Source organism: Pleuronectes platessa, chromosome 17, assembly GCF_947347685.1.
Source record: "Pleuronectes platessa chromosome 17, fPlePla1.1, whole genome shotgun sequence".
Taxonomy (NCBI): Eukaryota; Metazoa; Chordata; class Actinopteri; order Pleuronectiformes; family Pleuronectidae; genus Pleuronectes; species Pleuronectes platessa.
In genome coordinates, this window is record NC_070642.1 from 6,372,357 (window position 1) to 6,394,801 (window position 22,445).

The following is a 22,445-nucleotide window of genomic DNA, read 5'->3' on the forward strand; positions in this document are numbered from 1 at the left end:
CTGCTTGCTTCTTTAGACCTAATAAAACAACAGAAAAAATAACATGCCTCCATACTGCTCGTGTGGTGTCATCTAAGTGTTCCCGGCATTCAAATTTGACTCGAAACAATCGAACCATCTTTGAACAGACACAGAGGTTAAGCCCTGCCCATTTACACAACCATCTGTTATTACATGACCAAATTTCCACCCTAATAAGTGTGGTGGTGTCCAATTCATGTAGACCATCTCCATGACATGTCCACAAAATGTGATGAGAGCATTGTAAAAACTGTGTGTTTGAAATGGCTCACAAACTCACAGTCTTCCAAAACTGTACATAATGTTTTTTGTATTCATCTGCTGTTTGAAATGTGCCCGTTCACTGATTTTCTTTAATGTTTATTTTTCAGGATTTTCTCAATGCAGCGAGCAATTTATTGGCCAACGACTGGACAGGAGTCAACGAATCTATAACAAATGACATGTCATTACAATACCTTGACGGTGTGGAGAATCTGGTGAAGAACATCCAAGTGAACAACACTTTGAATATCTCCAAACCAAACTTGGACCTCAAAGTCTCAAAAGGGGACTGTAATATCTCTGTGTTAAATGTCACTGTTAAACTCAACGAGACTGGCGTACAGTTCAAAACTGTAGGTGTGAAAAATCTGATGGATAAATTAAATAACAGGTTTAAACCAACAGCAACAGCTCTGCATAACCTTATACTGATAGTCACAAAGAACGGCAGTTCGTCCACCGAGATTACAATGGACTTCCCCATCAAGCAGCTGAACGACACTGAACTACACTGTGTCTTCTGGGACACAAATAACAGGACCTGGTCAGACACAGGTTGCAGAGTTGAACGTGATAGTAATCACAGTCTTAGTAATCACAGTGATAGTAATCACACAGTCTGCAAGTGCAACCACCTGACTTCATTCGCTGTCCTCGTGTCCAAGTATGATACACCTGACGAAGGCAAAGATACATCTGATGTCATCCTAAAGATCATTACCTATGTTGGCCTGGCAGTGTCCATCTGCTCTCTGGTGATCCTCCTCATCATTGAGGCTCTCGTGTGGTCTGTTGTGGTCAAGACTGATCTCTCATATTTCCGTCACACAGCACTGGTGAACATCGCTGTGTTCCTCTTGCTCGCTGACTGCAGTTTTTTGGCATCTATGTCACCTGAGAAGCTCAGTGCTCACTGGTGCTTAATTTTGACCTTATGCAAACACCTATTTTATTTGGCCATGTTCAGCTGGATGCTGTGCATGAGCGTCATGCTCATCCACCGGCTCATCTTTGTCTTCAGCCCGCTAAGGAAAAGAGTCTTCATGTTCCTATCCAGTATCGTAGGCTACGGTTGCCCAGTTCTCATTGTGGGAATCAGCTATGTGTATTGCAGATACAATGAGAGGGAATACTATGAAAAGGCCACATGCTGGCTAGTTTTTGATGGAACCTTGGATGGCTCGTTGTTTGCTTTCCTCCTCCCTCTGGGAACTGTCATTTTCACAAATCTTTTTTCCATGGCGGTCGTCATTTTTACTCTGGTGAAGTCCTCCGCCCCTGATGGCAGCAAGTCGGATGACAAGGAGACATTTAAGAGCATCATTAAAGTGGTGATCTTTCTCACACCAGTTTTCGGAGTAACATGGGGTATTGGCTTCCTTCTGCTAATATTCAAGGACCACAAGGCATACCCTTTTCTTCTGTACAGTTTCACCATCCTCAATTCCTTCCAGGTATTTTGAAAAGGGCATACACACCAAACATAATGTTGATATTAGCAGTGCTTTGATCCTCCTTTTCTTGCTTAATGCCTGTTCTACAGCTCAGAGTATTGTATCCGATGCTCAATCTGGCATTAGTGCTCTCTTTTCCCAAATTTTTACTGGTATGTATTCCAGACCATGGAACAGAGTGGACCATTTTTATGAAAAGTAACCAGGGATTGACTTTTGTGGCTCCAGATGGAGTTGTGATGAGTCTAATAGTCTAATTTGAGTGAGTTGGGTCAGAAAATGGATTAGGAGTTTTAGCATTAGAAAGAAGTGGTTTCCAGATGCCTTTATACTGCCCCTAATTTCAGCTTGAGCCAATTTTTATTTAAGACTAAATATAAAACATAACAAACAAGAATTTCTGGCGAACTTAATAAGAGTTTGAGATGCACTGTGGTTACAATGCAGGTAAGAAAAGACAGGAGATATTTGATCACTGCATCCTTTGTTGGTATTGTACTTCTCTGCAAACACAAACACTGCTCAAAGTTTGAATAGCTTACTGTTAACATAAAGATTCTAGGAAGGTGCTGTTTAGTTAACATACATATATAACGGAGAGGTATGCTGAGGCTACATTCACACTACTGTGTTTTAGTTTTACAACCTGATGTCGTAACTACACCAGAGTTTTTGAGCCCAGAAAACAGTAACTTTGGGAAACGTTGCTCTCCCAAAATAAAACAAAAATCAGCTTTGACCTTGATTGGTGAATACAACGTGGATGATGAAATACAAACATTGCTAACCTTTAGTGTCAGAGACATTGTCACCTTGATGAAGGTCCAAGCCAAGAAATCACTGCTCCTACTTTTTACCATTGCTGCTCCTTGTTCTTAGTATTTTCTAAAACTGACAGCTGCAGGGTAACCTACTTCCTGTTTACACCAGTGCACAGTTCATGTGTATGGCAATGTGAGTTTGGAATGAACTTAAAGGAGATTGTTATGATTTTCAAATGCCATTTTCAAATGTTTATCAGTAGTTTTTTTTATTATTATTTGTTCCACCATTGCATAAGGCACATTTACAAACGTCAAACAAACACCTACTATAATTTGTCTTGCCCTTTGAGAAGAAATGCATTACTTACAATGAAATGTGAAAAGTGCAGTGACTTTGACATATTTCTTCTCCTACAGGGCCTTTTCGTGATGTTAACAGGGGTTTTTGCAGAGCCAAAGGTATTTTGGTAATTTTACTTTTGCTGTTCATGCTCCATCTGTTTCAATATGTTCATTGTGTTATTATAATATGAAAAAACTACAATAATGCACCAACACCCATTATTAAAATAATTTGTGATTTATTTTATTATTAACAGGTACGTCAAGAGCTGTTAAAGCAAATGGTAGGTTTGCCAAGATGTTCTTTTCATAATTACACCACAACATGACAGACATGTTCATCATTTCTCTGTTTGCTTCTACTTTCAGGATAAAGGAAAATATGACACCATGAAGAACTCAACCTCAGCCTCAAACACAAAAGAAAGATGAAGGCAAAGGTCAGTCTTATGCTGTCATTAATTGTCTCCTTATGTGTTGATGCATTCGCTCAATCTTCAGAGATGTAAACATAAAATTTCAGGCATATAGATCCACTTAGGCTGTAGAGCGGATTGCTGTCAGCATGTTGATATGCTAACGCAATTACTATGCTGGTCCGTGGGAATAATTTTTTACAATGTTTACCATCTTAGTTTATAGTGTTAGCATTCAGTTGCAAAATTGTTTATGTCTGTAGTTTCTAGGTATTTTACCATGAAGCACTGGACAGTTGGAATTCTGACCTGATAATGGCATCAGATTGAAAGTTTAAGGAATCACAAAAGCATTCAAATTAGGAGAGGGCGATATATATCAATATATCGAATGCAACGTATGTTCAAGTGAAGCAGCCAGTCGGTGACTTTGTTGAAGAACAGTTGAAACAAGGTCATTTACATCGTGTTTTAAGCCTAAAAGTCAACAGATATCTTCCGACGAGGTGCATTTAGGGAATTATTTGTACAGGGATATAGAGACGATTTCACAATGTCGAGATATATATTGTGTATTGATATTTGTTTTTGGTCATAATCATTAGGTTATAAGTCTGAACCAAATTTGATGGTAATCCATACAATCGAGGTGGGATTTGGGAGGGAGCCCTACAGTATTCCGACTTCCAAATTTTCTTTTGATATCTTCAATGCTACTTTATCTATAAACATATGGGACTCCAAATACAGTGCTGTGAAAAACTATTTGCCCCCTTCCAGATTTTTTTGGGCATATTTGTCACACTTAAATGATTCAGATCATCAAACACATTTTAATATTAGACAAAGATAACCCAAGTAAATACAAAATGCAGTTTTTAAATCATGATTTCACTTATTAAGGGAAAAAAGCTATCCAAATACCTGGTCCTTTGTGAAAAAGTAACTGCCCCCTAAACCTTATAACTGGTTGGGCCACCCTTGGTGGCAACAACTGCAATCAAGCATTTGCGATAACTGGCAGTAAGTCTTTCACATCGCTGTGGAGGAATTTTGGCCCACTCTTCTTTGCAGAATATTTTTAATTCAGCCAAATTGTAGAGTTTTTTTAGTATAAACGGCTTGTTTAAGGTCATGCCACAGCATCTCAATCGGATTTAAGTCCGGACTTTGACTAGGCCACTCCAAAACCTTCATTTTTTTTTTTTTTTTGCCATTCAGAGGTGGACATGCTCTCCTCCTCCTTCAGGATTTTCAGGTAGAGAGCAGAATTCATGGTTCCATCAATTATGGCAAGTCGTCCAGGTCCTGAAGCTGCAAACCAGCCCCAGAACATCACACTACCACCACCATGTTTGACTGTTGGTATGATGTTGTTTTTATGAAATGCTGTGTTAGTTTTACGCCAGATGTGACGCGGCGCACATCTTCCAAAAGTTGATCTTTTGTTTCGTCAGTCCACAGAATATTTGTCTAAAAGTCTTGGGCATCATCAAGATGTTTTTTGGCAAATGTGAGACAAGCCTTTATGTTCTTTTTGGTCAGCAGTGGCTTTCGCCTTGAAACTCTCCCATGGATGCCATTTTTGCCCAGTGTCTTTCTTATTGTTGAATCATGAAAACTGACTTTAACTTAGGCAAGTGAGGCCTGCAGTTCCTTAGATGTTGTTCTTGGGTCTTTTATGACCTCCTGGATGAGTCGTCGATGTGCAATTTTAGTAATTTTGGTAGGCCAGCCACTCCTGGGAAGGTTCACCACTGTTCCAAGTCTTCTCCATTTGTGTATAATGGCTCTCACCGTGGTTCACTGAAGTCCCAAAGCCTTAGAAATGGCTTTGAAACCCTTTCCAGACTGATACATGTCAATTACTTTGTTTCTCATCTGTTCTTGAATTTCTTTAGATTGCGGCATGATGTGTTGCTTTTTGAGATCTTTTAGCCTACTTCACTTTGTCAGACAGGTTCTATTTAAGTTATTTCTTTATTCAACAGGTCTGGCAGTAATCAGGCCTGGGTGTAGCTAGTGAAATTGAATTCAGCTTTCCAAAAAATGTTGTTAATCACAATTCATTCATGATTTATCATGGGGGGCAATTACTTTTTCACATAGGGCCAGTTAGGTTTGGATAGCTTTTTTCCCTTAATAAATGAAATCATCCTTTAAAACTGCATTTTATTTTCACTCGGGTTATCTTTGTCTAATATAAAAATTGGTTTAATGATCTGAAATATTTAAGTGTGACAAATATGCAACAACATAAGAAACCAGGGGCAAATACTTTTTCACAGCACTGTGTGTCTATCCTAAAGGGTTGCTATGGCCATCAGTTTAAATTATTTCCACTTTGTGTGTCATTGCTGATGCAAACATTTTCTTTCAGTGTAAATAGCAATAAATCAGGTTTGTGCCACTTTTCAGCAAAAAATATTCAGTACATCATTTGAGAATAAATGTAATTTCTGTGTTTCAGGTGGTGCCGAGAGAAACAGCAACTCACATGTACAGTACATGAAGAGAAAATGACCTAGAGTTTAATTTGCGGTAAATTATAGTTCCTAGACACTTACAAAGGTGTAGATGTTTCCCCTAAAACAGGTTTAATTATTAAGTAAGGTGTATGATATAATCTGGTGTTTCTAAATGTTGTATACACATAGAAAAAAATTGCTAAGACAATTTTATTCAAAAGGAAAGTCTGTAGATTGAAAAATGTATCTCAAAACTATTAAAACATAGAAATAAAGAAAAGGGAAAGAAAGGGTTTTGGTTACACTAGGTGCGATTTAAATCGTTATTCACAACAGAAATAATGTGGCAGAAAACACTTGATTACTTTTATCATACAAATGAACCACACTCAGGACATAGAAGTGCTGATTCCGGGTTCTATATTTGGAAAGTCTTTAGATCTGTCTCAATGAACAATTTTATTTAAAATATATTAGGAGGTATTAAAGAAAGGTCCAAGATAAATTGGCATATTTCCCCCTAATATTGAGTTTACATTTAGTGTGATTTCACAGCTGAATGATGCAGTGGCCGAGTTCGTCCTCCACAGAGTGTTTCACTGAACTCTCCTGATGACGGTGACGATGGCTATTGTCAGAATTACTGTCCCGGCTGCACCACCAATCAGAGCTCCCAGAATGCCGCTGTGTGTGTTCACTTCCTCACATCTTTTTCCAGTGTTGTAGGTGTCCTGGTTTGTGGTACACCTGAAAAGCAGCAGTCACACACATCTGTTTTAATCATTCAAAAAATTATACAACAAAAATTGCTAAGAACTGCAGGTTTCACATGAATGCACGTCCCAAGCTTGTATTTGCTATAGTCCTCATGCACTAACATGTGTCACCAGGCTAGCAAGAGTAGGTTGATTAATTTTATTATTGAGTTTTATAGGACAGTTTGACAATTTAAAACTTGCTCACTTGATTTATTTTATAGGTTAGATCATGTCAAGAATAATCATGATCTCACCGCTGAAATATGAGCATAAAGTAACATGTAGCATTACTTCTCTGGTTTGCTTATATAACCTCTATTATGTTTAAAGTAACATGCGTTTAACACAGTGACGTATCATGTTAGAGATGAAAAAGTTGGCAATGTAATCAGAATCTTTTAGAGTTTTGGGGTAGATGTTAGATATTCTTCAAAAACGTTTAAAATACTTTTTTTTCTCTTTTCGTATGTGTTTCTTTTCCTAAGAATAAAGGTTTTAAGTTGACCATTCTTCGACTGTGTTGAAAGCATTATGCATGATGAAGTAATGGGTTTGTGTTCAACCATGAAGTGCAGGATGAGAAGCTAGATGGAAGATAACATGCTGTGCAAAGGTGGTGCAGCCACACAGAAATGTGACACGATGTTTGCAACGTGACACGACTCTTAATATATATGATAGAAAATGCTAGAAGTTGTTAGATCTATACCATATCAGTTCATGGCCCAAGACTGGCCATTTCTATTGGTAGTGTGTCATATAATAATGAGTTAGTAAGCTTTAGAGTTCAAGAGAATGTAAAAAACGTGAGAAGGGTGCTGGTCGGTTCTTTTATGGCTCCTTTACAAACAACGGGACAAAGACCCCCTCCTCAGCCTAGAATCAGAAGAACGGGTAAAACGGACACTTCTCAACTTAGAGAAAGTTTCCACACAAGAAATATTCAAATTGGAAAATATGCACTTAGGAGAAGAAACCTTTAAAATAGAGAAATAGCCAACCAGCTGAAGATTGCAATTGGATTCTGAAAAATCACTGCGACCAATCTGCCATAAAAAGACTTTGACTTTTTAAAGAAGATTTTATGACTTTGTAATAAGTTTTCAATTTTAACAAAATTCAAGTTTCTTGTAGGAAAGGAGTTTTGAATAAAGCGGTGCTGGCATTCATTCCTTCTCACTAAATTTATATTATTTCTCTGAAAGCGGCAGTGTATATATATTTAATCACATTCCCTCTTTTTTTTTTTTGTACGTTTTACTTCTTGTATGAATCTTTACTTTTTACTCTCTTATTACATTTTTTTTTCTTCTCATTTTATTACATTTTGTCCATTACTTCTTTTATAAGTTGTGACTTATTACTCTATTATTACTCCAAATTTGTACACTTTTTATTATTTTTACTTATTACTCTTTTCATTAAAAATGTACTTTTGCTAATTGCATGTAATAAAAAAGATATTCAGATTTAATTAAGAAGTTGTGGACATTAGATTTATGCTTTCAGAGTGACAGTAAAATGGGATGTTGTATGATTTAGAACAACTTACTGATTCTTAAATGTTACTCTAGTCAAATATTACAACAGATTCTTGGGGCTTACAAAGCCACTAATTACTTTCCAAGCACCTACCAAGTGCACTGATCATGGGAGGAGAGCTGCTGTGAATGGGCGTAGCTGGAAATATTATTTTACTCATAGGGCCCCTCAGTATACTACTTTTCAAGTGGAAGTATGGTAGACGTTAGGATGAAGGCAGTGAGAAGCCAAGCATGTCTTCTGGCATCAGCTTAAATAAGTTACAGTGTGTTCGACACGTCATCAACAGACCCAAACTATCTGGAGTTTTAATGAGGGGGCTGGAGCACCAGCTAAACTGTTTTTTTCCTCAAATGTAGTCACACCTTAATAAATATCAACCCCTGAAGCAAAGAAGCACACACCTGCATGAGGCTTTTCCTTCACTCTCCACACACACGCCTCCATTAAAACACGGGTTGGGATGACAGGGGTTGGCTGCACGTGCCTCTCTGTGCTTTGGAGCCTGCACTCTCACTTCCTTGTCACCGATTGGCTTCTCATCTGTATTGTCAGTTGCTTGTGATGCCGGTTTGACAGGCACCTCAGACTTGATCAGGTAGGTCAAATCTATCAAAAGTTAATATGATGCTCAATAATAAAAAACATATACAAACTGTATGGCAAGATTTCAATTGCTAATTAAAAAATTGATTTCTGAGTAATGTGAATTGTGCCATTATTAATAGTAGAATCTGTGGGAAAAAATGAAATTTCCAATCTACCTTGACAGACTGTGAATCACACACATCTCTCTCTCTCTCTCTTTTTCTCTCTCTCTCTTTATATATATAAATATAAAAGAGCTGATATTTTTATATTCTCACCATTGAAATCAGCAGTAATGATGAGGTCATTGTTCTTGAGGAAGCTCCTTCTGTGCAGATGATTGTGAGACATGAACATGCTCCAGCCAAAGTCTGGGCCGCGGAAGCACCTGCAGCTGGCATCCCACTCGGCCCCTGAAGCATTGGTTGGCTTGTTCCAGCGAGCGTCGGAGTCTCAGAAGAAAGAAGGCGAGAAAAAAAGGTTCATCAATCATTCTACGTTCACATCAACATCATATTGGATCTCGCAAGGAAACTGCTCTTCTTTTCAATTTACATATTTGTTGTTAAAACTAGATGTTAGGGTGAGCAAGAATTCAAGACTTGAATTGTTCACACATTGAAGCGGTTATTCATAGTGACATATTCATTCAATATATATATAATATAATAAACATTGACATGTAGTCACCTTATCCATGTAGATCCCTTGTCGATGGCCTGTACTTCAAGATGGGTTGCAGACATATTCAAGTAGGAGTTGTCTTATTAAACATATCTTACTATCGGTTGACATTGAGCATACAAGCAACTGCATTCATTTGTAGTTATGTTTCTTAAAGTCCAATATTCAGTGTCCCTTTTCTTTGCTCTCCAGCTGAATCGGCATGATCTACGTTAGGTTGACTAAAGATTTGTCATTTGACATATGGAGTTTGAGCTGAAGTAAATATATTAAGAGGGGAAATTCCCTGCTGTCTGTGTCCACACGTGAGGACCAGTGATAAAATACATGTAGAATGCTTATTTTGATTTGCTCTGAAACCTTAGAACTCCATTCCATCCGCTCCCATTGCTTTTGGAGGAATCAGAAAATCATGAGCCGAAACTATCACTGCTTGTCAACTTTGCGTGTCTCGGCTGCCTGTGATGTCGGCCTACCTGTGGTGAAGCTTCTTGTTGAAGACATCCTCAGTTTGACATCAGGATCCTGATCCATGGCAACGATGGTCGCCTGCCTGTTTGCCGCTGGCCACTGCATCACCCCATCATTTTCTCCGCTGCAGAGGTGCAAGGTCATGCCAACATAGTCTGGATAGGCAGGGTCTTTTCCATTTGGATAAACACTGACGCCGAATGAGTAGCCCTCTGAGTTGTAGAAACAAGTGCTTTTGAGGACGCTACCAGGAGAAGTGGTGGTGAGGAGCCCGGTGAAATTCTGAATCTGCCAGACTGCATTGGGGCAAGTGGTCTCTGTGAGAGTGATGTCATCAATTAAGATGGCGCCCGATGAATTTGATGAACCCCTGATGCCTTGGAAGAAATAACGGAACTTCTCTGTCACCTTGAGGGTCACATGGGCTACTTTCCAAGCATCATTTCCATCACCTGAGATACAAAAAGCACAAAAACAAACCTGTGCAATAAGCCCAACCACAACACAGAAAAGCAAGAAACCTTAAACGTGTTTGGAAGTGCGCAAATGGATGAGAAAATACCAGTGATGGTGTGGATTTTCCTGACACTCTGCACAGTCCCTGTCCCATCATCAGTCCTGATCCATATCACCAGTATATCCCCAGCACGTCCGCTCATCTTGTAGAAGAACTGCAGACACTGTTCATCTCTTTTGGGGTAGAGGATACGGGACTCGAGCAAGGCACTGTTGCCAATCACACCTGAAGCTGTGTCAAACTTCATGAAGTACCCAGAATCTAAAGGAAAGAAGTGGTCCGTACATGTTTTGTTAATGAGCCTTAATGTCATATAAATGCTTCAAGTTAGGGACAGTGGATGAAGATTAGTGGAATATAATATAATTGTAAGTTATCCTATGAAGACATATTTGACATTATTATAATACAACTTTCATTTACAGGTTTTCCATTCATACAGTTTATCAATGATAGTTGGTCTGAACTATAGTATCTGAACTCATTTATAATGGGCTGAAGTTTCTTTAACAGGTACAAATGCCTGTTTAGTTTAGTTTAATTAGTTTACTTTGATTTATTTTATTTTATTTTATGTCTGTTTAACATCAGTTGTGCCAGAGAATTGGCTACTGTAAGGGAAATGTAACATGTGACCATAATATAATCATGTTTATGTATACTTGGATTGATCATCATTGAATCTCTAACAAATGTAACTTTGATGTTGCTGTTTCCTGTAGAACTGAGTGAGTGCTGGCCTGATTACTCCAGTCACAGTAATCTAATTAGTCCGGACACAGTGTGATAGTAATTAGCTATTCAGGCATTATGATTGATGTAAGGAATGTAAGGGAAATGTAACAGTTGATTTCCCTTTTGAGTGATCATGATTGAATCTATTACAATGTAATCTTGATCATGCTGTTTTCCCGTCCTACTGAATGTATATTGGCCTGATTGCTCTAGACGCTGTAACCTAATTATCTCTAGACAATGTAACTTTGATCATGCTGTCCTTTACTACTAAATGCATATTGGCCTGATTGCTTTAACTAGGCATTGTTGTATTCATGTGATCAGAGGATCTCATCCATCGATGTTTAACCACCCCCTCCCCAGTGGGAGGGCTTAGCCAAATGTATAAAAACAAACCGCTGTTTCCTATCTGGGTGCATATGACAAACTCAACTCTGTTGTATGTACCATGCTCGAGCATTAAATGTGTGACAATACTGTAAGAGAATTGTGTCTCGTTTCCTCCTTGCTAAAGGTGGGATTGTAGAAATTGCCACGACACTACGGAGCCTTTCACACACAGCGGGAATTTTTCTGCACAGACACGTTCACATCAGCAACAAATACTGCGAAGGTGAAGCAGACGGTAGCAGCCCACATGGGCAGAAAGTGACGTATGATCTCCATTGTGGAGATCATGTGATTTACAGCTACAGTTTTTATCTCCACAAACTCTCTTGACATCATCAGTGTCTTCTGCTAGTATGACATCACTTATTCACCAGGAGATATTTGTTTTCTTTTTGCCCTTTTTTTAAATTTTCCGTCTGTCTGTCATCTGGACAGTAATCCCCTGCTGGGCCCTCACATCGCATTGCTCACTGGGGAACTTCAGATAAAGGATTTCAGTTTTAACATATGGGCTTTTCAGAATATAGGCGCCGGTACGTGAAAATGTTTGTTTGCTATTCATATGTGACACCTTCGGGCACAGTTTGTCACAGTTTATTTCATCACATTATGTACATTCAGCTTCATGTCTGATCTGACTTTAGGAGACAGTAAATATGTTTAGCACCTCTGCAGCGCCCTGCCAGGGTGTGATCAGTGTCGGCTGGACTGCTCAGCGTCTGCACCCAGTCTGCGTTCTCGTCCTCATTCTGGATCATTCCACAGATGTTGATGAGCTCAAACGAGCACTGGTCCAAGAGGGTGTGTGTGTTGGCTGCAACAGAAAGATTATCAACAGTCAACCTACGCTGGTTAAGCACCACCCATCTATGAAAATATGGATGTACCTTAGCAAAGACCGTAATGTGATTGAGACAGATTAAGATTAACCTCCATATTCTGTGTAAAAGCATTTTTTATATTTGAGCGTGTAGATCTAGCTGTAAATTAAAACAACCATATCCCAGTAACTTATTCAGTGTAGCAGGTGGAGTGATCTGGCTACATTGGCTATAATGATCAGCAGTGCAAATTTACTAGATGCACTTTATTGATAATATAGAAATTGTTTTTTTACAGTATTTTCTTAGTGCGATTTTGTCATATCATACATTGGAGCAGTCATTGGGGGCGGGGCAGTGCAGTGTGACAAGGATGTTCACAAGAGTTAGAGGTGCTGTTCTCCTATTATATATTTTAGGTTTCATAGAGCATTAATCCAAACATATTGATTGATGCAAAATAAGAATGTAAATGTAAACTAGTTCTAGCAGCTCCAATACAAACCAGGAAGCAAGAGAGTGTTTCCATGGTCACCGGGTAAATATCCTGTGACTTTTTAACGATGATGCAAATATTTTAGAACACACTAGAACCAGCAGTGACGAGACACTCACCACAGTCGTACATGCGGTTGAGCCTGGTGATGTCAACAGCGCTGAAGTCCAGCCGCTGGCCAATGATGTCGTTAAAGTACGGTATGGTGGTGGTGATGGTGGGTACGCTCTCGTTCTTGTTGAAAGACAGTGGCCTGTAGTGCATGATGGACTCGTAATCATATGGCGTGTTCAGATCTGTGATGAAGTCATCCTCGTACTTTTTGAAATTGTGCTCCATTCCTGTTAAGGGAGAGTAACCTTGTCACTGACAACATCAGAGTTAAACATACATGATTTTAACAAAAATTAAGCAGCCAACAACTATATTCTATGGAGTAATGGCATCCTGAGCAGAGAGTCACTCCCTAGGTGTAAGTTTTGAAGTCTCTGAGACTGTTCTCACATTCTCTGCAATAACATAAACATGGGCTGTGTCAGAAATCACTCAATAATCCCTAAAAAGTCTATTATAGAGTTTTGTATGTGCAGTGTTTTTTTTTGGTGAATAATTGGTCCAATGGTCAGTAACCGAGCAATATACACCATCATGCTTTGTGCTCAAGAGTAGAGAGGGCCTCATGTCTCAGCCTTCTCTCTCTGGGGATTCTACTTAATCTTATCAAAATTATCTTAGACATCATGAGGATAAAGATAGACTTGGGCAAACCGATTTTAAAACTGCCTGTATAGCATATTTCTCTAATATTTTCGATACCACCGTTTTTTTTATGACCAGCACAAGATAAATATGAAAATTGTGGTGGTAAAATATTTAATAAGAGCAGAGCAGTGCACCGCAGCACTAAGCAGGGCACACAAGTTTATTTATCACTTTAAACATGGTAATTCAATGCTCTTTTCCACTGGCGTACATTGCTGTTGTTGAACGTCATGATCCTGTGACATAATTAAAGGCGCAGAGAAAATGTCCAGTTGTGTCTAAAAGTATTTATTTTTTCTTTTGCCAATGAGCTCACTATATAGTACACAAAGAAGTCTCTATAATGTGAAGTAGGGGGTCGTGAATGAGTTGGTGATTTTATACATAGCCATGGCCGCACATAGTTAGTGCATGTGTTTGTGCATGCCTGTGAGTCCCTCTTTGTGTAACCCTTGGCCCTACCCACATTTATAATGCAAGATGGCTACAGGCCTATTGCACTGATTTCACCAGACTCTGGAACACCCATAGACTCTATAGAAAACAAAGTGAGGGAGGAGGTGTGGCTGATGAAGCATTTGTTTTGGTCTGAGAAGCTTGTGCTAGTGTGACATCTAATGCAGTGAATATTGTCTATGTAACCATTAACTGATAACATACCTGTCTGACTCAGACACTTCTTCAATGTCAGCAAAGGTAGATGAATCCCTTTTTCTCAAAGATGGCTCCTGTTATTTCAGGTCGCTATTTTCACACTTTTGTTCAAGTGTTCATGTTTCCAGTAAGTTTGGTTTTGGTTGAGCATGTGTATCAGCAGAACATCAATATAGCGTAATTTAATATAAGTCTGGTGTGGAGCTGCTATCATGGTTGTTCAGACTGTCTTTTACAAACCCGTACATTTTCAAGTTTGGGTGAGAATTCACCTGGGTGTACCGAGTATCTCTCAAACTGTCTCTGAAAGAAACACAGATGTAATTTTTCACACACCTTCTTCAATCTGGTCCCACCAGATCTTAACATAGTTGTCTCTGTCCGAGCGAGACTGTTCGTGGTAAAATCCCAGAGCGTGGAGGAGCTCATGCTGCACAATGGCCTTAGTGTCACATCTGGCCCCGATGGACACGTTCTGTCCTTTTTTATCATCGCCAACGTAAGACCAGCATCTGTAGTGATGAAAATGAAATGAATCAGCTGTCTTACTGTATCATGAGCTTTACGTATTATTTTGTCACATCAGCAGTGTCTTATCTTTGGTTCTTAATTCCTCAAGTTTGATGACTTTACAGCATGGCCCATAAAGTTGTGCAACAAACCAGCACATTGCAGCTCACCCTGACAGCTTGGTGAAGGAGATGTAGCTGTCCTCTCCTGCGTATGGCTTGAAGTCCACACAAGATCTCAAGCGGTATTCCTCAAACGCCTGGAGGATCACACCTTTGGCATTCAGTTCTAAAGATATGGAAATTAATTTCCCAGTGAGCACATGTTTTACCTCTGCATCAGATTACATGTTGATAGAAATGATGCATAGTGTACCTAGAGAATCAGTTAAGATGTAAGGGATGGGAAACTTCCATCTTCTTGTTTCATCGAGGATTGCATTTCTGCTGGGCTGCACGACAAGTGGGAGACTCTCAGGATGTGACCATTTATGTTCTTGTTAAACATAATCTCCACATAGTGTGAATACTTACATTACCAGCAATGTCTCCCTCAAACAGGTGTTTTAACGCTAAAGATTGAAAAAAACCACTGTCAGAGATCAGAAATTCTGGATATATAAATATATAATTGAACAAAGTGCATTATCGCAGACAGGCTTTGAATATATACCTCTGTTGATGTCAGGTATGTCATCCCTCAGTTCACCTGCATCTGCATTATCACCTGGAATTGAAATGTTCTTTTGTTAAAGCTAAAGATAAACAAATAGCTTCTTTATTTGTAATTGATCAATAAATAAATTAGAGCTAACCTGTAAAGGTCGGAGCAGCTTTCACCTAGCGGTCAAATAGAGATACATCTTGCTTTTAAACATCCACAGAGAAAACTGTTAAATTTCTGTTTGTAGGTGCATTACAATTATAAAATTCTCTACCGTCAAAACTGCCAAGATACTGATCAGTGCAGGAATCGTCCACAAATTGTCTCCATAGGCCATGTCGATGTTTTCTGAAAGCAGCGTGTCTCCCTGATGTCAACACGTCCATGAAGACAGCAGCTGCAGAGGAACTTTGATCAGGATTATTGTGTTTAATGAGTAACAAGCGTTTCACACGTGTCCTTGTCGTCGCTCAAGCGGCTGACCTGTTGTCAGATGCTCAGCCAGTGGCAGCAGTAAACTACCGACCCTGAACACTGGCAGCTGGTTACAACACATGTTGATACGGGCGGATTTTACAGCCAATTAAACAGCCGGTTATGCCATTTATGGTTTACTAAATTGCCCTTATGATTCAGTTATTGCACTTTCGACACTGTCGATCATGCAATCCTGTTGTCGTGTTTGGAGAACTCTGTAGGGATAAAAGGTGTAGCACTCAAGTGCTTTCAGTCATACTTAACAGATTGACAGATTATCTCTATCCACCTGAGTGATTACTCCTCTTGGACGGCCCCACTTACATGCATTGTGCCTCAAGGATCCGTTTTAGGCCCCATCCTATTCTTCTATTTATGCTGCCCCTAGCATACATTTTTGAAAAATATGATGTCTCTTTCCAGTGCTTTGTGGTTGATATTTTAAATATACTTTCCCCTGAACCTTAAAACTATGAGTTCCTTGCAGCCCCTGTTTGACTGCCTAAATTACATAAAATCATGGATTAACCTCAACTTCCCAACACTAAACGAAAATAAGACTGAGGTTATTGTCTTTGGACACCCTGAACTGCTGGATGTGAGCACCCTTGGCCCTTTGGCTGCTAATATTCACTCCTCTGTGAAGAGTCTGGGGATTCAATTTTACAGGGGATTCGACAAGCAAGTTTCCTCTGTGGTCAGGTGTAGCTTCTTTCAACTGAGACTCATAGCCAAGTTAAAGGCCCATTTCCCAAAAAAGGATGTAGAGAGGGTGCCTTTATAACCTCTCGTCTTGACTAATGCAATTCCCTGTATCTAGGCTTAGACCAGTTGTCTATGAAATGCCTGCAGTTTGTCCAAATCCTACTGCTTGCGTCCTGACTAGGAAGAAAAAGAGAGACCAAATTACACCTGTGTTGCGCTCCCTCTAATTGCTTCTTGTTCATTACAGGATAGATTTAAAATGTATTGTTAACTTTTAAGTCTCTAAATGGACTGGCACCGCCTTACTTGACTGAACTTCTCCTGGATTTACCTAAAACGAGGCTCATAACCAGAGGTGATCATTCCTTTGCAGTAGCGGCTCCAAACTTGAGGAACAGCTTACCACTCCACATTAGATCTGCCCCCTTCAAATTATTACTGAATACAAATCTGTTCTTCTCGGCATTGTCTTCGAGTTTAGAACTTTTTTATCCCAGCTGATTTTATTTTATTATTGTACATCTTATACTGTATTTGTTTTAGTTTAATTTTAATTCTTCTTCTTTCTATCTTATATTATTTTACTACTTGTGTTCTGATGTAATGCGTGTTACTGTCTTCTTGTTGTACCTTATACTTGTGAAGCACTTTGGTCAACCAATTTGTTTTATATGTGCTATATAAATCAAATTGAAATTGACATTGACATATTAGATATCAGATGTCAACACAGCTGATATGACTGATATCAAATTTATCACTTTATCAATGTATTATTGTACTTCCTTAAAGTTCAGGGATTCACAGGCGACAAATTGTAAAAACTGTCTGTTAAGCTTTGTTTTGTCTGTTCGTCTGTTGTCGTAAATGATGTCTCTCTTGTTTTATTACTGTATGCCTTCATTTTCTATGAACAAATACTTTCAATTGCTTCAAACTGTCACGTATAAAGTTGGACCCCTCAAAGACTGGTGTTGGAAATTAGCTTTGGCTGTATAGTCATGTATGTTGTGCACTGCTTCTGACAGTCTCAATCAATCAATTGTATTTGTACAAACCATAGTCACAAATCACAATTTGTCTCATATGGCTTTAAGATGGTGTGACATCATCTCTCCTTAACCCTCAGCAAGAGTAAGGAAAAACTACTAAAAACCCTTTTAACAGGGTAAAAATACATAGAAACCTCAGAGAGACCCACATGTGAGGGATCCCTCTCCCAGGACGGACAGAAGTGCAATAGATGCCACTTGTAGGAAAACATCATCAAGATTAAAGTTTTTAGCAGCATTGATGATAACTTCAATACTATATGTCAAGCAGTCCTGCTGCAATCACAGTCTATGGTCAGCAGCCAGCAAGATCATGCTCTGCCATCCAGATCAGATCCACTTTAGTCCACAGTCATTGTCCAATGCCGCTTATTAGGGATCCATCATCAGCCGCCGCCTCGGTCGTGGTCCACCACCATTATATGATGCCAACGCAACACAGGATCCGCCATTACCACTACGATCAGCCCGCACGATATAGAATCCGCCACACTGGATCCACCACCGCGACCCCCGGTGCGCGATCCACAAACCGCAATCCATGGTGCGGCCACAGTGGGTTATAAGTTAAAGGCCCATTTCCCACAAAAGGATGTAGAGAGGGTGCCTTTATAACCTCTCGTCTTGACTAATGCAATTCCCTGTATCTAGGCTTAGACCAGTTGTCTATGAAATGCCGGCAGCTTGTCCAAATCCTACTGCTTGCGTCCTGACTAGGAAGAAAAAGAGAGACCATACTACACCTGTGTTGCGCTCCCTCTAATTGCTTCTTGTTCGTTACAGGATAGATTCAAAATGTATTGTTAACTTTTAAGTCTCTAAATGGACTGGCACCGCCTTACTTGACTGAACTTCTCCTTGATTTACCTAAAACGAGGCTCATAACCAGAGGTGATCATTCCTTTGCAGTAGCGGCCCCAAACTTGAGGAACAGCTTACCACTCCACATTAGATCTGCCCCCTTCAAATTATTACTGAATACAAATCTGTTCTTCTCGGCATTGTCTTCGAGTTTAGAACTTTTTTATCCCAGCTGATTTTATTTTATTATTGTATATCTTATACTGTATTTGTTATAGTTTAATTTTAATTATTCTTCTTTCTATCTTATATTATTTTACTACTTGTGTTCTGATGTAATGCGTGTTACTCTCTTCTTGTTGTACCTTATACTTGTGAAGCCCTTTGGTCAACCAAGTTGTTTTATATGTGCTATATAAATAAAATTGAAATTGACATTGACATATTAGATATCAGATGTTAACACAGCTGATATGACTGATATCAAATGTATCACTTTATCAATGTATTATTGTACTTCCATAAAGTTCAGGGATTCACAGGCGACAGATTGTAAAAAGTGTCTGTGAAGCTTTGTTTTGTCTGTTCGTCTGTTGTCGTAAATGATGTCTCTCTTGTTTTATTACTGTATGCCTTCATTTTCTATGAACAAATACTTTCAATTGCTTCAAACTGTCACGTATAAACGTTGGACCCCTCAAAAACTGGTGTTGGAAATTAGCTTTGGCTGTATAGTCATGTATGTTGTGCACTGCTTCTGACAGTCTCAATCAATCAATTGTATTTGTACAAACCACATTCACAAATCACAATTCGTCTCATATGGCTTTAAGATGGTGTGACATCATCTCTCCTTAACCCTCAGCAAGAGTAAGGAAAAACTACTAAAAACCCTTTTAACAGGGTAAAAATACATAGAAACCTCAGAGAGAGCCACATGTGAGGGATCCCTCTCCCAGGACGGACAGAAGTGCAATAGATGCCACTTGTAGGAAAACATCATCAAGATTAAAGTTTTTAGCAGCATTGATGATAACTTCAATACTATATGTCAAGCAGCCCTTCTGCAATCACAGTCTATGGTCAGCAGCCAGCAAGATCATGCTCTGCCATCCAGATCAGATCCACTTTAGTCCACAGTCATTGTCCAATGCCGCTTATTAGGGATCCATCATCAGCCGCCGCCTCGGTCGTGGTCCACCACCATTATATGATGCCAACGCAACACAGGATCCGCCATTACCACTACGATCAGCCCGCACGATATAGAATCCGCCACACTGGATCCACCACCGCGACCCCCGGTGCGCGATCCACAAACCGCAATCCATGGTGCGGCCACAGTGGGTTATAAGTTAAAGGCCCATTTCCCACAAAAGGATGTAGAGAGGGTGCCTTTATAACCTCTCGTCTTGACTAATGCAATTCCCTGTATCTAGGCTTAGACCAGTTGTCTATGAAATGCCGGCAGCTTGTCCAAATCCTACTGCTTGCGTCCTGACTAGGAAGAAAAAGAGAGACCATACTACACCTGTGTTGCGCTCCCTCTAATTGCTTCTTGTTCGTTACAGGATAGATTCAAAATGTATTGTTAACTTTTAAGTCTCTAAATGGACTGGCACCGCCTTACTTGACTGAACTTCTCCTTGATTTACCTAAAACGAGGCTCATAACCAGAGGTGATCATTCCTTTGCAGTAGCGGCCCCAAACTTGAGGAACAGCTTACCACTCCACATTAGATCTGCCCCCTTCAAATTATTACTGAATACAAATCTGTTCTTCTCGGCATTGTCTTCGAGTTTAGAACTTTTTTATCCCAGCTGATTTTATTTTATTATTGTATATCTTATACTGTATTTGTTATAGTTTAATTTTAATTATTCTTCTTTCTATCTTATATTATTTTACTACTTGTGTTCTGATGTAATGCGTGTTACTCTCTTCTTGTTGTACCTTATACTTGTGAAGCCCTTTGGTCAACCAAGTTGTTTTATATGTGCTATATAAATAAAATTGAAATTGACATTGACATATTAGATATCAGATGTTAACACAGCTGATATGACTGATATCAAATGTATCACTTTATCAATGTATTATTGTACTTCCATAAAGTTCAGGGATTCACAGGCGACAGATTGTAAAAAGTGTCTGTGAAGCTTTGTTTTGTCTGTTCGTCTGTTGTCGTAAATGATGTCTCTCTTGTTTTATTACTGTATGCCTTCATTTTCTATGAACAAATACTTTCAATTGCTTCAAACTGTCACGTATAAACGTTGGACCCCTCAAAAACTGGTGTTGGAAATTAGCTTTGGCTGTATAGTCATGTATGTTGTGCACTGCTTCTGACAGTCTCAATCAATCAATTGTATTTGTACAAACCACATTCACAAATCACAATTCGTCTCATATGGCTTTAAGATGGTGTGACATCATCTCTCCTTAACCCTCAGCAAGAGTAAGGAAAAACTACTAAAAACCCTTTTAACAGGGTAAAAATACATAGAAACCTCAGAGAGAGCCACATGTGAGGGATCCCTCTCCCAGGACGGACAGAAGTGCAATAGATGCCACTTGTAGGAAAACATCATCAAGATTAAAGTTTTTAGCAGCATTGATGATAACTTCAATACTATATGTCAAGCAGTCCTGCTGCAGTCACAGTCTATGGTCAGCAGCCAGCAAGATCATGCTCTGCCATCCAGATCAGATCCACTTTAGTCCACAGTCATTGTCCACTGCCGCTTATTAGGGATCCATCATCAGCCGCCCCCTCGGTCGTGGTCCACCACCATTAAATAATGCCAACGCAACACAGGATCCACGCCATTACCACTACGATCAGCCCGCATGATATAGAATCCGCCACACTGGATCCACCATTGCGACCTCTGATGCGCGATCCACAAATCGTAATCCACGGTGCGGCCACAGCGGGCCCGGATCCGTGGGCGATAAAGCAAAGGGACTCGGGGAAGAGGTCAAGTCAGTAACATGTACTGATGAGATATGACTTACTTCGTTGTGATAGGGATGAAGAAGAGGAAGGAGAAGCTGGAAAGAGAAGCTCCGTGTGTCATGTGTCATAAATTCCCTTTGCGTCTTAGCGTCATCAGGGTTTTTTGTCTTGCCAGGCCCAATTTGGGGGTACACTGAGGCTCAAGGTAAATCTGACTGGCTACTGGTTTGTATGGTAGTACGATAAAACCATTTGGCCCACTCAGTAAATCAGCCATCAATACCTCTATGCCTTTTTAAACTAAACGCTTCCTATTTTAGAACATAGGACTATAAGCTTTATCAAAAAGGAAGGTTTTAAGCCTACTCTTAAACGTACAGATGGTGTCTGCTTCAATAACTGAAAGTGGTAGATTATTCCACAGCAGAGGAGCTTGATGGCTAAAAGCTCTGGCTCCTACTCTACTTTTAGAGACTTTCGGGATGACAAGTAGGCCTGATTTCGGGGAGCGGAGTGCTCTAGTGGGTTGATAGGGTACTAACAGCTCTTTAAGGTAAAATGGCGGCATATTATTCAGGGCCTTGAAGGTTAGGAGGAGAATTTTAAATTATATTCTTGATTTAACCGGAAGCCAGTGTAGCCATGCTAATACTGGAGAAATGTGCTCTCTTTTCTTGGTTCTCGTCAGGACACGTGCTGCGGCATTTTGTTTGATCAGAAAAATAAGATTTAAACCAGTTGAGGGCGGTTCCATTAATGTTAATTAACTGTTTAAGTCTTTGTTATAAAATTTGATGTTCAATGGTGTCGAATCCTGCACTGAGATCTAACAGAACAAGGACAGACACAAGTCACTGATCTGAAGTTATTAGAAGATCATTAATGACTTTTGCTAAAGCTGTCTCTGTGCTGTGATTGGCTGTGAACCCAGACTGAAAGTCTTCATATATATTATTTTCCTGGAGAAAGTCACACATCTGATTGGCTACAACTTTTTCTAAGATTTTAGACATGAAGGGGAGATTAGATATTGGTCTGTAATTGGCTAAAACCTCTGAGTCTAGGGTGGATTTTTTGAGAAGGAGTTTGATTACAGTTATTTTAAAAGACTGTGGTACATAACCTGA

The 22,445-nt window shown here is 39.5% G+C and overlaps 2 protein-coding genes across 3 annotated transcripts in view; one reads left to right on the plus strand and one right to left on the minus strand.

The window, feature by feature from the left end:
- LOC128459723 (adhesion G protein-coupled receptor F5) overlaps positions 1-7,961 on the plus strand; it is a 23,075-nt gene extending 15,114 nt beyond the window's left edge. For both annotated transcript variants that reach the window (XM_053444541.1, XM_053444542.1), the window contains 5 exons: positions 393-1,739; positions 2,921-2,962; positions 3,103-3,129; positions 3,215-3,285; positions 5,732-7,961. In XM_053444541.1, the coding sequence (XP_053300516.1) occupies positions 393-1,739; positions 2,921-2,962; positions 3,103-3,129; positions 3,215-3,277 (1,479 nt within the window). In that variant the 3' untranslated portion in view covers positions 3,278-3,285; positions 5,732-7,961. The remainder of the gene's footprint in view (positions 1-392; positions 1,740-2,920; positions 2,963-3,102; positions 3,130-3,214; positions 3,286-5,731) is intronic.
- On the minus strand, positions 5,539-15,719 carry mep1a.2 (meprin A, alpha (PABA peptide hydrolase), tandem duplicate 2). Its single transcript, XM_053444544.1, has 14 exons — positions 15,598-15,719; positions 15,475-15,499; positions 15,333-15,386; positions 15,194-15,231; positions 15,036-15,111; positions 14,831-14,948; positions 14,487-14,662; positions 12,854-13,075; positions 12,085-12,231; positions 10,335-10,550; positions 9,778-10,224; positions 8,896-9,069; positions 8,434-8,638; positions 5,539-6,476 (listed from the first exon to the last, which is right to left on the minus strand). Exons 1-14 carry the CDS (start codon positions 15,658-15,660, stop codon positions 6,326-6,328), a joined length of 2,112 nt encoding a protein of 703 aa, XP_053300519.1. The 5' UTR covers positions 15,661-15,719; the 3' UTR covers positions 5,539-6,325.
- Positions 15,720-22,445: the final 6,726 nt, after the last annotated feature.